This window comes from Xenopus laevis, chromosome 2L (genome assembly GCF_017654675.1).
Source record: "Xenopus laevis strain J_2021 chromosome 2L, Xenopus_laevis_v10.1, whole genome shotgun sequence".
In the NCBI taxonomy this organism is placed as follows: Eukaryota; Metazoa; Chordata; class Amphibia; order Anura; family Pipidae; genus Xenopus; species Xenopus laevis.
The window spans coordinates 118490327-118504598 of NC_054373.1; the positions used below are offsets into that span (position 1 = coordinate 118490327).

The following is a 14272-nucleotide window of genomic DNA, read 5'->3' on the forward strand; positions in this document are numbered from 1 at the left end:
GAGTAATAAGAAGTAGCAACAACAATACGTGAGTATTTGTTTTTTATATGGGGTCAGTGACCCCCATTTGAAAGCTGGAAAAACTCAAAAGAAGGAGGAAAATAACTCAAAAAACTATAAAAAATAAATAATAAAGACCAATTGAAAAGTTGATTAGAACTGGCGATAGGGAGTTTGAAAACATACAGCAGCGAGAACAGTAACCAGGCGAAAGACTAGGCTTTTTAAGGAGTGTACTGGGGAATGGAAGTAACGCTTCTGCGGGGGCGGAGAGGGAGAGAACATGTACAGCGAAAAAAAACGAAATCCCCTAGGCAACCTAACTATAATAACACCGGATAAACCTACACATACTCTGTTCTCTAACCCGAGTCCATTGTTCTGTAACCTGCGCGCTGTAGCCCCGTCCGGCTGCCACATTTCAGCACCTTGGACAGCAACTCCCTGTTGCACAGCCGTATTAGGACCCGGCAGCTGCTCTTGCTCGTGCACAGCGCAAAGCTCCGCCCACACGAATGCCCAGAAACTGATTCAGTAGAGCTTGAGACTTTGCCTGCGCAGTACTGAGTCTGGGTGCCGCTCAAACTGAACGTGAAAAGACTCTTTTGAAACTGGTGTCCACTATTTTCACTGTGCGCGTTGCTGCTCTGGATTATTGGAGGCAAGAGAGTGTCTCAGCTAAAAGGAATCAGAAGCAGCTGCAGCGTTTGAGCAACTAATTCTCAATGCGATTAAAGTGTTTGATCTGGTTCTTTACCTGAAACTATAGTTGGACCATTAAACAGCCTGTCCCTGATCCACGGTTGGAAGCACATTCCTGCATTGCTAGCAACAAGAAGACCCCCTCCTTTCTTTAACTGTGCATTCAGCAAAGAGAGAGAATTGGGGATTTCCTTTTCTTTGTGCCTCTTCCTAAACATTGCTTTCTATTCACCTGATAACATCTTTAGTTATTATGTCTGCAAAGCTCCTAGTGGTCTTCTTTCTACTGTCAGTTTTCCAAGCCTGGTAAGTCCTTTTAATGTCCCTGTGGTTTGTGAATATGCTGTAGGAAAATGACTAACTGGGCAAATAGTTCATCTGATCTGTTATTCATAAAACGTAAATCCCACAGAATGCTATTTATAACCGCCTGCTGAATATGATTGATTATTTTCAAATGGGCAAAGGCACTGAACTAGGACAGCTCATTAAGGTGTAGGTGATCTGGTTCTTAAAAAAAAGTTGCTTGCTCACTTCACTGATTCTTAAAATATGTAATTTTATGAAGAGGAATGAGGAGGAGGGGGGGTATGGCTGTAAAATGTTGTTCTTAGCACTCTCTGATTAGCAGCATCTGCCAGTTTTGTATAATCTCTGTATTTTGTTTGACAAGTGAAGCAGCAATGAGACCAATGCCATGAAATGCAGCTGAGCCTTTCACTTGCAGTGTAGACTATGCCCTCACATTTACCTTTGCTGGACGGATCAGCCCTGATGAATCTCAGAAAGAAACCCTGATATATAAATATATATGTAATGTGATTACCTTTGAATAGTAATTTGGTTCTTTTTCAACAAAGTCATTCGAAGGTTTATTACATTTAGTTAGTGTAAACTAATTGCCTGCTGTTGCTAAAACACAAGCCTCATTCCCACTGTTGTTACATAAAGCATTTCATGTGACGGCACTTGCTGATTGCTATAATTCCTCAGTACAGTATATTATATTTGTGTGTTTGTAGAGCCCTCTGACCAAACTGCTCCAAATATTTTCCTTAGAAACTTTTTATTTTTTTTAAAGCAAAGTGAATATTTATTTTTTCACAGCATTATGAGATGGTTTCCTGCACAGCTACTTTAGATCTTACTGTGCTAGGTTTTCCTAATACTGTCCATGCTAGTAATATATGTATTCTATAATGTGCCCCAGTTAGCTTTCTTCTTTATTATCGGGAGCCATAACATTTAGTGAGGTCTAAGAGCAACAACATTTTCATGCCATTGCCTAGCTTTTGTCTTGTTCATTGCATTGTATAAGGAGAGTAGAATAAATATTCTTTAATCAACACAAGCACAATAAGTGAAGTATTTCCAGCTGCAATGTACATAATTATGGTAAGGTACTTCTTAATAAAAAAATGCAAGTATTTATACCACACTGTATAATACAGCTGTAAAGCATTGACTAGTATGAAATTTACTTTTGTTTCTTTGAATATCTTTAGCCAAGTAGTTAGGAAATAACGCTGAAATTAATATAATTCCCTGTTTGTCTGCAACAGTTTCCCAGCTGCCTTTATATGTCATAGAGTCATAGAGCTGATGTGATGACATTTATTTAAAACTGGACAAGACTGAAGCCATATGGGAATCATAATAATTTCCAAAGTAGATGTAGCCACACTGTCACTACCATTTTATATATATATATATATATATATATATATATATAAGATATATATATATCTTATATATAAGATGATAATTGTTTATCAAGTTACGTTTTAAGCTGTTATTTAGCTATTGTGAGCAAATCCATATTTGGATGTCAAGATCTATTCCAGAATGATTATTTATTAATGATCTGGAATGTTAAGACACGGCCAGAGGTGCTGTACTTATATCAGTCACGACATTCAGTATATCTTGTTCTCTGCTGTTTGTACTGAACCTTCATTATAATTTAACATGACCTTACCTTTAGGTACAGAAACTTATAATAATGGAGCTACTATAAGCAGTGTATTCAAGGAGTCTGCTAATTTTGCATTAAGATCTCAGTACCTCTTGAAAATGTGTTTTTTCCTAGAATGGGGTCATTTTGAAAATTAGTCACAGCAATTACTTTTTTCATGGAGTATATTTTAATAATAGGCTGATTACATGTGAGTAGGAACGAGATGGGTATTGAAGTTTAAAACCGTGTTATCGTATTTCCTTCTTGGATGTGAAAAGGCTTCTGAGAGTGGAGGATAAGATAAAGAGCCAATAAACCCTAAAACTGTAAACATTTATATTAGATGGGTTTTTTTTCTCCATGGTGATTGTGTGTTCTGTGCTGTAGATGTGGCATCAAACTTGAAGCCCCCGTGAACTGTACAGTTTTAGGCATCATTAGGAGACAATCACTTTACAAAATCACTTAAGCTATTTCTCTACAAATTCTTGTAGCTTGGATAGATTTTCATAGAGATACTATTATAAAATACATTTACCAGGCTTTCTTTTACAGTTTTATTGTCAAATAAATTATGCAAGATTTTCTCAGCATGCTGAACATTGAGTTGACTGCTAGGGGGGATAAAAGTCTTTTTTTATGCAATAGAAAGCTTCCTTTTATTCATATATTGTTGAAAGACAGACTTTTATTGCCAGGTCACTGTTTAAAGAAAACAGAGGTTCAGATTGCCTTGCTAGCATGTTAGTTTTAAAGCAGTAGCTGCAATTGCTTGTAAGTAATAAATAAGCAACTGTTCTTGCATGCAGCTCCAGGAAGATTGAAGATGATGAATATGAAGATCTGACGATGAACCAAAAATGGGTGCTTGCTCCTAAAACTCAAGACACGGATGCTACACTGATTCTTAACAAGCTACTAAAAGAATACGACAAGAAATTAAGGCCAGATATTGGAAGTGAGTTTATAATCTCATCTATATATTTTTTTAATGGTAGCCTGAGGAGCTACAGTATAGGGATCTAACAATATATTTTATTTGGTAACTAAGAAATCACATCTTATCTTATTAATATAAACAGGGGAGTTAATACTTCCACACACACTCTATACAAACAGTTTGGATAATTTTAGCCCTACTGCATAGGCACTGCCACATAAAAAAGACCTTCCACTGTAATTGTGATGCAGTAGGACTGTATGAACATGTACATCTAATCTGCCTAGTTTTCCTTTTGCATTGTCTGTAGTCCTGGCAGCCAAGATATTATAGTGGCTGCAAATCCCCTCTGGAATTGGATGTGTCCAATTCATAGAATACCAGTTGGCCAGTTGTTGTGGCCTCTGCTTGATGGCTGCATGGTTGTGTGTTAGTTAGTATTGCTTCTCTACTACTTTAAGGTACTGGGTTATATTCTGACCTGCAAAGAATTTTTTATTTTCTTGCATATGTCTATTTGGGTTTGTTCCTGGCCTGGTACTTTGGGTATCTCCCACACACAAAATATACACGAATCTGTGCTGTGTAAATGTGATAGGAAGCTTTAAGCTACACTAGATCAATGTGAGTGATGAACTGTCTTGTGTCTGTAAAGCAGTGCACAGTGTTTTAGATTATAAAAAAAAGGGCAATGCTTCAATATTTTGGTCTTGGCAAAATACATAAACAGCATCAGTCTGGGGGGGTCAGGGGCCCACCAGGGCTGCCACTTCAGGGGCCCCCCTGGGCCCATAGCCTCCCCCTCCCAGTGTATACCTTGTTCCCTCTTCTCACAGACACAATTAGGGGCGGGTGGGAGGTCAGGGGCCAGCGGGCAAGGTTTCAGGCAGGGAGCGGGTCTGGGTCAGCATGGCCTATTGGGTTTTTTCCCAGTGTCCCACTGGCATAAAAGGTTTATCAGCCCTAGGGAAAGGGTCAAAATTATGTTAATTAAGTACACCTGTCCCCTGGTATACTCACTGTCCTATAGAAAACCTCCACTATTCCCAAAGAAGTCCATTATATATAAAAACCTAACAAGCCTAACAAACCTAACATTATGGACTTGGACAATTACAACCACAGTATCAGCATCCCTTGCCTGTAAAACTAGTAATTTATATAGTAGAATATTTTATGGATTTATAAAATTGTCTATATTCCTGGGTATAATTCTTAAGAGAAGTTAGGTTAATCCTATCAACTTTATTGCTGGGGTTTGATTTCATACATATGCCTAATGCCAGAGATGATTAATCTGTCAAGGTGCTGCAGCAGTTATGTGGCATTATAATGAACTTTAAGTAACGACTGAAGTTGAAATGGCTCATTTTTAGTACTGATATCCTTTCCATCTTTCTGTATGATCATTTTACTTATACAAAAAAGAGCAGTCAAATTATACCTTTACTTTCATTACATTTCAGCTTTCCATTTAATAATAAAATCATTAAACAACTCTCAACGTGGCTTATATAATAAGCTTCTTGGTGTCTGGGGCTGAAGAAAATCATGTCTTGGCTTCTAGTGGTCAGTGCTACACAATAAAATGTTACTTCATTTAAACGTTCATTATTTGTCATTCAACATTCATTCTGTGCCTGTGTTAAAAGCTATCTGGCCCATTTTTCTGTTCTGTTCAGTATTTGATATCTGTAGTATTTCTCACTTGAGGATACCCAAAATACTATTAAACATCTATTCATACACTTTCTAAGGTTATAGCCTAAGGAGACAAGTTTGTAATGAAAGTAGTATTTGAATTTCTGTAAATTAGAGTAAGGCAAATGAGTACATAGCAGCCCTGCCTGGAATTAGTTATTGCCTAGGATCATGTTTGCTGGCTTGACTACACATAACCCATAATAATGACAGTCCCTCTGAACCTCTAAAGCACTTCTATAATAACATTAATTGACTGTACTGGAGATATGCTCATAGAATACAAAGTAAGGTAAATATTACCTAATGTGAGAGGTTTTTTTTCAGAATTTTTCTATTCATTGTTGTAAGGTCTAGTACAGGGGTCCCCAACCTTTTTTTACCCTTGAGACACATTCAAGTATAAAAAGAGTTTTAATTTGATAGTCCCTATGTGGACTGGCAGCCTAGAGGAGGTTCTGTTTGGCAGTACACCTGTTTTTTTATGCAACCAAAACTTGCCTCCAAGCCTGGAATTCAAAAACTAGCACCTGCTTTGAGGCCCCTAAGAGCAACATCCAAGTGGTTGGTGAGAAACATGTTTCTCAACGAGCCACAGGTTGGGGATCACTGGTCTAGTATTTGAATGTTCTCAACTCTGTAACCTCCTTGTTCCAGTCCAGCCTCTGTCTCACTGCTGCCCTCTGGAGTTACTTCACAGTGTCCATATATAGTTTATAGTTTTTTTCTAATTTATGTATATTTTTGTGGTTTTTGGAGTCACTGATGCCAGCAACCAAAAACAGATCAACTCTACTATTTATTTTCCATTTTAACTTACAAACTGTTATTGTCATAGATCCAGAAAATGTTCCAAGACTAGTAAGTGAATGTAATATTGGTTGCTAATGCAAAAAAACATGTGCAGTTCACTTGCAATGTCAATAAAAGTTTGCATAGTGAACAATTGTGCCCCTCACGTGACAGTACGATATTGATTGTGAATTTTTATAGTTTGCGATAGTGTGCGGTGTATATAATAAAACTTCTTAATGAAATAGTTGTTTGTTCCAAAAGTCCAGGTCTTAAAAGTTCGCAATGCGCAATTAAGATTCACAATGCAATAAAAGCCTAACGAAGAACAGTACATGTAAATTTTTATTCATAAATGTTTTCTCTTTGTGAATGTTATTACATTTTCCCATAAGAGAGTTGCAGAATAGTGATGTGAGAATTTGTGGAGTTTCGCTTTGCCAAAAAATGAGCGAAATTCGCGAAACGCGAAAAATTCATAAACGGTTCCGGTGTCTCGTTTTTTTACGCAAGCGGCCATTTTTTTGGATGCCGGCATCCGTTTTTGGTGAAATTGCATCAGTTTTTTTGGACACCTGTGCAATTTTGCCAAAAACGGATGCCGGCATCCAAAAAATGGACGCCGGCATAAAAAACAGACGCTGGCGTAAAAAACGAGACACCGGCCCCATTTCATGAATTTTTCGCCGTTTCGCAAATTTCGCTCATTATCCGGCATCCATATTTTTTTTTTACGCCGGCCAATTTTCGCTGGCGAAATTTATTCCCCGTGAATTCGCGCCTGGCGAATAGATTCGCCCATCACTATTGCAGAACAAAATAATAAAATTGTTTAAAAAAAAAAAAATTAGACTACTTACAAATGGCCTTAGTTGTAGCCTACATCATACTAAAAGTTAATTTTACCTACCGCTACCCTTTCATGTTTAATATAAATATTTAAATAAGTCTTATTTACAAACAAATCAGACAGAATAAATAAAGATATTAATTTTATAAGCATTCATTTCAGCACAATAAGAACTTTAGAGACATTTAGAAACATTATAAAATGTAAAAACAAACTATGAATAAATACTTATGGTCCTTGATAAAAAAAAAAAAAATAAAGAGCATACTTGGGAGGCATACAGTATGTTCTGTATTTTCATTTTCATTTTTGTGTATGTCTGTAAAGCCATGGAATATGCTGGTGCTGTATACATTAACCATGATAATATAATAATAAGTATAGAACCTGTTATCTAAAATGCTTGGGACCTGGAGTTTTCCAGATTAATGATCTTTCCATAATTTGGATCTCCATTCCTTAAATCTGCTAAAAATCATTTAAACATTTAGGGGCCCATTTACTTAGTTCGAGTGAAGGAATAGAATAAAAAATACTTTGAATTTCGATTTTTTTTTCTGGCTACTTCGACCATCGAATGGGCTACTTCGACCTTCGACTACGACTTCGAATCTAACGATTCGAACTAAAAATCGTTTGACTATTCGACCATTCGATAGTCGAAGTACTGTCTCTTTAAAAAAAAACTTCGACCCCCTAGTTCGCCACCTAAAAGCTACCGATGTCAATGTTAGCCTATGGGGAAGGCCCCCATAGGCTTTGCTATCTTTTTTAGGTCGAAGAAAAATCGTTCGATCGATGGATTAAAATCCTTCGAAACGAACGATTTTTCGTACGATCGTTCGATCGAATGAATTGCGGTAAATCCTTCAACTTCGATATTCGAAGTCGAAGGATTTCAATTCGACAGTCGAATATCGAGGGTTAATTAACCCTCGATATTCGACCATAAGTAAATTTGCCCCTTAATAAAGCCAATAGATTTATTTGCCTAAAATGGAGTCTATGGGAGATGGCCTTCATCCTTTCTGGATAGTGATGGGCGAATCTGCGCAAAACAGCGAAAAATCCTCGAATTTACCATGAAATTCGGGAAACGACGAAAAATTCACAAAACACATTGAAGTCAATGGGCATCAAAATTATTTTGACGCAAGTCAGTTTTGACGCAAGCAACAATGGTTATACGTGTGACTATTTGGTCCAAATGCATTTAAGTCAATGGGCGTCCGAATAATTTCGACTTAATTTGCTTGCTGCGAAACGCTGGAATTTGCATTGAATTCATGTCTGCCAAATTTATTTGCCCATCACTATTTCTGGATAAGGTATGTACCTATGTAGAAAATGTAACAGTTATGCTACTCTGTAACTCTGTAGCTAAATATTCAAAACTGGATCTAAGGTTTAAGGGAAAGTAAATTCAGCAACATCATTGAAATACAGCAACAACATGTTTAATTGTATATATTAGGTAATGCTTTATGAATTACTGCTAAGAGTTTCACGCAGGAAGTTTAAAATGAATTTACATAATTCGTTACATAATGGGGTTTACATCATGGGTTGGCATAATTAGAATGAAAGCTATTCACAAATTAGTATGTATTAGAACAGTGACTTAATTTGTATGATAATATCATGCCATATTTAATTTCAGAGACATAAGCCATCTCCAGGTTATTTAAGGGAAACAGAAGCAATTTCAGCAATCTGGTTGCTAGGGTTCTAATTACCCTAGCAACCATGAACTGATTTGAATAAGAGACTGAAATATGAATAGGAGAGGGCCTGAATAGAATGTTTGTAGTCTTACAAAGCATATGTTTTTAGATGGAGTCAGTGACCCTTATTTGAAAGCTGGAAAGAGAGAGAGAGAAGAAGAAGGCAAATAATGCAAAAACTATAACAAATAAATAATGAAGACCAATTTAAAAGTTGCTAACAATTAGCCATTATATGCATACGAAAAGTGAACTTAAAGGTGAACTTTAAGACATACAGTAATAGCCCGTTTTCTGAAGACATGCCCTGAAGCCTATTTATCATAAGAAAATTCTGATGCCACAGAAATTCTACATTTCTGGCAAAATAAGTGGCAGAAGGGATTTTTTTCTGTTTTCATTGCTTACTTTTAGGGGCTGATTCACTATGGGCCGAATATCGAGGGTTAATTAACCCTTGATATTCGACTAGGAATTGAAATCCTTCGACTTCGAATATCGAAGTCGAAGGATTTAGCGCAAATGCTACGATCGTACGATCGAAGGATTATTCCTTCGAATCGAACGGTTCGAAGGATTTTAATCCATTGATCGAAGGAATATCCTTCGATCAAAAAAACTTAGGCAAGCCTATGGGGACCTTCCCCATAGGCTAACATTGAGCTTTTATCTGCCGAAGTAGGGGGTCGAAGTTTTTTTTAAAGAGACAGTACTTCGACTATCGAATGGTCGAATAGTCGAACGATTTTTAGTTCGAATCCTTCGATTCAAAGTCGTAATCGTAGTCGAAGGTCGAAGTAGCCCATTCGATGGTCGAAGTAGCCCAAAAAATACTTCGAAATTCGAAGTTTTTTTACTTCGAATCCTTCACTCGAAGTTAGTGAATCGGCCCCTAAGAGTCATATATATAAATGGGAATATATTGAAATTATCTTTAGTAAATGCTTATCCTAAATCATTTACAGACATGTCAACCCACGTTAAATTATTGAATTATTATTAGCCTGATTTAACCTGCTCTCACCCATTCACCCACAGTAACAGCCCAGTCGTCCAATGCCAGTAATTTGCTCCCGAATCCTTCGCTTACCCACCACTTAAAGCATAGAAGTTGAAATCAAAATTCTCTGAAGTAACAGGAGCAGGGAGTGTAATTGGGTCAGGGCCCAAGCAGATTTGGGGGCAGTTGGGCTTGTTCACAGGTGGGGTTCAGGATTAACAGGCCAGACAAACCCTGTATCCATTTACATCCAGGTTGGCATCTCTGCATTTATACTACTGTGTAATTTTGATTCCAGAACTATTCTAACAAATGACAAAAGACAATAGTATAGAACACCAGCCTACAATCTAGTTGTTAACACGATTTGAAATTAACATCAATTAAATGTCTGTATGCACCATTTGGCCCTTAAAAATCCATCCAGAAGATGGTCACTGTATATAATACATGTCTTTTGAGTTTTTGTGAGGCCACTCTACATCCAGCCTGGTTTCCAGGTCACTTTTTAGGATCACTTTACATTATAATCTTTAAGTTTTGCATACTGAACCCAGCCTCAGTTTACCTTTTCTTTGATTTTAGGCGATGGGGATTACTCGTGGAATTTCTGGGGAATAACAGTCCTCCTGTCACATACACACAGATTATAATTTATACTATTATTTTAGCATCATATAAATGAAAAGCACATTACCAGCAGAAATGGTCACAGTTACAGAAGAACAGAAACAGATTTGTTTTCTGGGTTAGTTTGCAAAGAATAATCCTGTGCGAATTATTGTGTGTGCTCTGTCCAGTCATCCATGCAACTAAAACTTTTTCATTAAATTCAAATTATATGATTTAATACATGCTTATGCACAGTTTTGTCTTGTATACCTATGTTTAATTTTTTTCACTCTGAAGTCCATCATGAAGACTATCTGAAGTCAGTCTGAAACATACCTTTTGATTTCTTAGTTTGTGCAAATCCCATGTGTTTGCATGTAAAATATAAATATGCTTATGTTTAATAAGTATTTTTTTGATTCTCAACTATGTCATTAAACTATCTGTATAATCAAAAACAAACCACACAAATTATCAGAGAACTATTAACTATAAATTTGGCTAGGCTGGAGTGGCTGAATGTCTAACATAATAGCCAAAACACTACTTCCTGCTTTTCAGCTCTCTAACTCTGAGTTAGTCAGCAACTTTAAGGTGGGCCACATGGGACATAACTGTTAAGTGAGTTTGCAATTGATCCTTAGCATTCAGCTCAGATTCAAAAGCAACAGTTATGATCTATGTGCCCCCCCCCCTCAAGTCTCTGATTGGTTACTGCCTGGTAACCAATCAGTGGAAACCAAGAAGGCTGAAAAGCAGGAAGTAGTGTTCTGGCTATTATGTTACACATCATTCACTCCAGAATTTATACACTACATTTTTGGCTAACTAATTATATAAGAAACATTTTCTGTTTTGCACAGCCTATATATTTATACAGTTTTCATTTTCACACTGAACAATACCTTTAAGTGTTCCCCGAGGAGCTGAAATAAAGGCTTTTTAAACACTAAAGTGTCACAGTCTGGTGCTGTTCTTCATACAAAGGCTGTCGTGATATCAGTGGAAAGTGGCCACTGAGGAACGTGCACCAAGTCTCTACAGGAGAGATAATCGTTGTGCTACTTTTCCAAGACCCCGAGCGCAGTTTTCCTAGGAATAAGGAGTCAAGAACTTCAGAACCAACACTTTAATTACAAATACCATATATACCCTGGAAAGTTTAAAGGAAGAAGTATAATAAGGATCCCAGAATATCTTTCATTTGTATTCAGTAATCCTACCCACAAAGCTAAACACTGTGGATATATGTAACTTTTGCAGAAGACCCATATCTGTCTTTCTTAGGCCTCTCTATTCAGATCCATGGAAAAGATATACAGTACTGCATAAATGTACTGACAGCTTCCAGATTTGCACATAGAAATAAGAGTGTTTGTAGTACAGGCATGAGATGTATTTTCCAGAATGCTTTGGACCTGTGGTATCCAAGATAATTTTGCAAATTTGATAAACATACATTAAGGGGCAGATTTATCAAGGGTCGAATTTCGAAGTAGAAAAAACTTCGAAATTCGACCATCGAATACAATCCTCCGACATTCGAATTCGAAGTTGGAGGATTTTATACATCGTACGATAGTATTACGATTGTACGATCATACTCCGATCGTACTTCGAATTGAACGATTCAAACAATTTTATCGTACGATCGTACGATTTTCCCAAAAAATCCTTCGACTTAAAAAAACTTTAAGTTGGCGAAGTATTGAAGTCGAAGTTTTTTTAAAGAGACAGTACTTAGATTATCGAATGGTCGAATAGTCGAACGATTTTTACTTTGAATCGAAGTAAATTCGAAGTCGAAGTAAATTCGAAGTCAAAGTATCCTATTCAATGGTCGAAGTATCCAAAAAATTACTTTGGATTTAGAATTTTTTTATTTCAAAAATTCCCTGCCCCTAAATCTGCCCCTAACTGTAATAAATATTTTAACATTTTAAAAACCCTATTGTTTTGCCACCCCTTTGGATGTATGCAGTCTAGTTACCATCAAGCAAAGGGTACTGCTTTATTATTACAAAGACAAAGGGTTGTAAAAGAAAATAATTATTTGCTTAAAATAACCTTACAGTATTTCAGAGCTTTCTGGAAAATGGGTTTCCGGATAATGGATTATATCATACAGGCTTTTTTTCAGCAAGTCACTGCAAACTGTAACTGCAATACCTCAAAATACAATGAGAGATATCCAAAACAAACATAACACATTGAATTAATGTTACACAAAAGGCATAAAAAACTATTTAAAACCATAGAAAGCAATTATACTAAACAAATATATATTGTTTTTATTTTATAAAAAAAGAGCAAGTCAATCAATATAAATTAAGAACTGTATCTAAAACTGCTTGTAAATACTTAAAAGCATTGATGATAAGCAACCAGGCATTTTTAGAATGTAGTTCATTAAGCACCAGACTGCTATTTTTATTTGTCAGCACACTGCTTGATTAAATGTCACTCTCATGGCACAAAGCAGCTGCTGTTCCAACATGGAGAAAAGAGAAAATATAACCTGGAAATGTCTGAGCTACAAACAGCTCAAAAAAGTGAAGTAACTTGGAACTTACACAGTTAGATACTAATTACTTAGTAATTTTGATTGAAAAAATAAAACCCTCAAATCTGTCAAGTACAACCTTTCGTCTAAATGAAACCTGTTATACTTCAAGTTGATCCAGAGGAAGACATAAGATCCCCATCAGAAGTCTCTCAGATTTGCTTATAAGGGGAAAAATTCCTTCTTGACTCCAAGATGGCGATGGATTAATTTCTACAAAATTATTCAGTAACTCTTTATTTTCTCCCTTGCTAAAAGCCAATACAACTGCTTCAGGAACAGAATGTGAAACCACCGACTTGTTTAGGATGAGCTATCTCTACCACTACAGGGTAGGTCCTGAAGCTTTGACTTAACTTTTATCTATTGTATACACCGAAGAAAGTGTGTTTAAATAAAATACACTGAAACTAATGTGGTTCTCCAGAGTGAACTTTACTTTTACCTTGGACATTTTGTGGCTTGGACGGTGCCACTGACTCTGTTGTATAGAACCCTGATACATTTGGAGTGAGGGACCACCCGACAATCAATAGAATTACTTGTACACCGAAGAAAGAAACTGATTGAGCATATTTGCTTTTTCATTGTCCCTTGTAATATAAATATTTATAATGGAGCCACACTCTCAACCTGCATCTTTTTACTATTGATATATTTTAAAATGTTTGGGTACTAGTTTTTGGTAATGTTGTCTCCTCAACTATCTATTACATGACATTTTCATGGAGCAAGTTTATAAAATAATATATGTGAGATTGCCTTCCTGTAACTAGGATCCTTCTGGATAACAGGTTTCAGGATAAGAGATCCCAAACCTGTATTTTTGCCCCAGTCAATATCTTAATGATTAAAATCCCCCATTATTAAATAGAAATATAACCCACCTGTGTTAATTTAGTAGAAAAGATGCATAAACACTATCAGGGGAATGTAATTAAAGTTGCAAAGAGTAAAACAATTTGCACCAATAAGACTAAAAATCCACATATCACAATGCAATATTGTTCCTTAAACTGTTATTACAGTGCACATTTTAATTGCAAATGATTCGGTTCGGCCGGACAGAAGGATTTGGCCGAATCCGAATCCTGCTGAAAAAGCCTGAATCCTGGCTGAATTTGGTTCGGGGGTTCGGCCGAATCCAAAAAAGCGGATTCGGTTCATCCCTAATATTGTGTGTATATATATATATATATATATATATATAATTCAGTAAGCAGGACCCGCACTCGTTCAAATTCAGTGAAATAAAAGTGTCTTTATTCACAGGTTCATTTTCCAACGTTTCGGTCCTCACTGGGACCTTTTTCAAGGATCCTTGAAAAAGGTCCCAGTGAGGACCGAAACGTTGGAAAATGAACCTGTGAATAAAGACACTTTTATTTCACTGAATTTGAACGAATGCGGGTCCTGCTTACTGAATTGTAT

At 36.5% G+C, this 14272-nt stretch overlaps 1 protein-coding gene across 1 annotated transcript in view; it reads left to right on the forward strand.

Moving 5' to 3' along the window:
* The first annotated feature begins 248 nt into the window (after positions 1–248).
* Positions 249–14272, forward strand: part of gabrg3.L (gamma-aminobutyric acid (GABA) A receptor, gamma 3 L homeolog) — a 300313-nt gene continuing 286289 nt past the window's right edge. The window contains exons 1-2 of the mRNA XM_018247123.2: positions 249–1008; positions 3469–3617. Of these exons, the coding sequence (XP_018102612.2) occupies positions 956–1008; positions 3469–3617 (202 nt within the window). The 5' untranslated portion in view covers positions 249–955. The remainder of the gene's footprint in view (positions 1009–3468; positions 3618–14272) is intronic.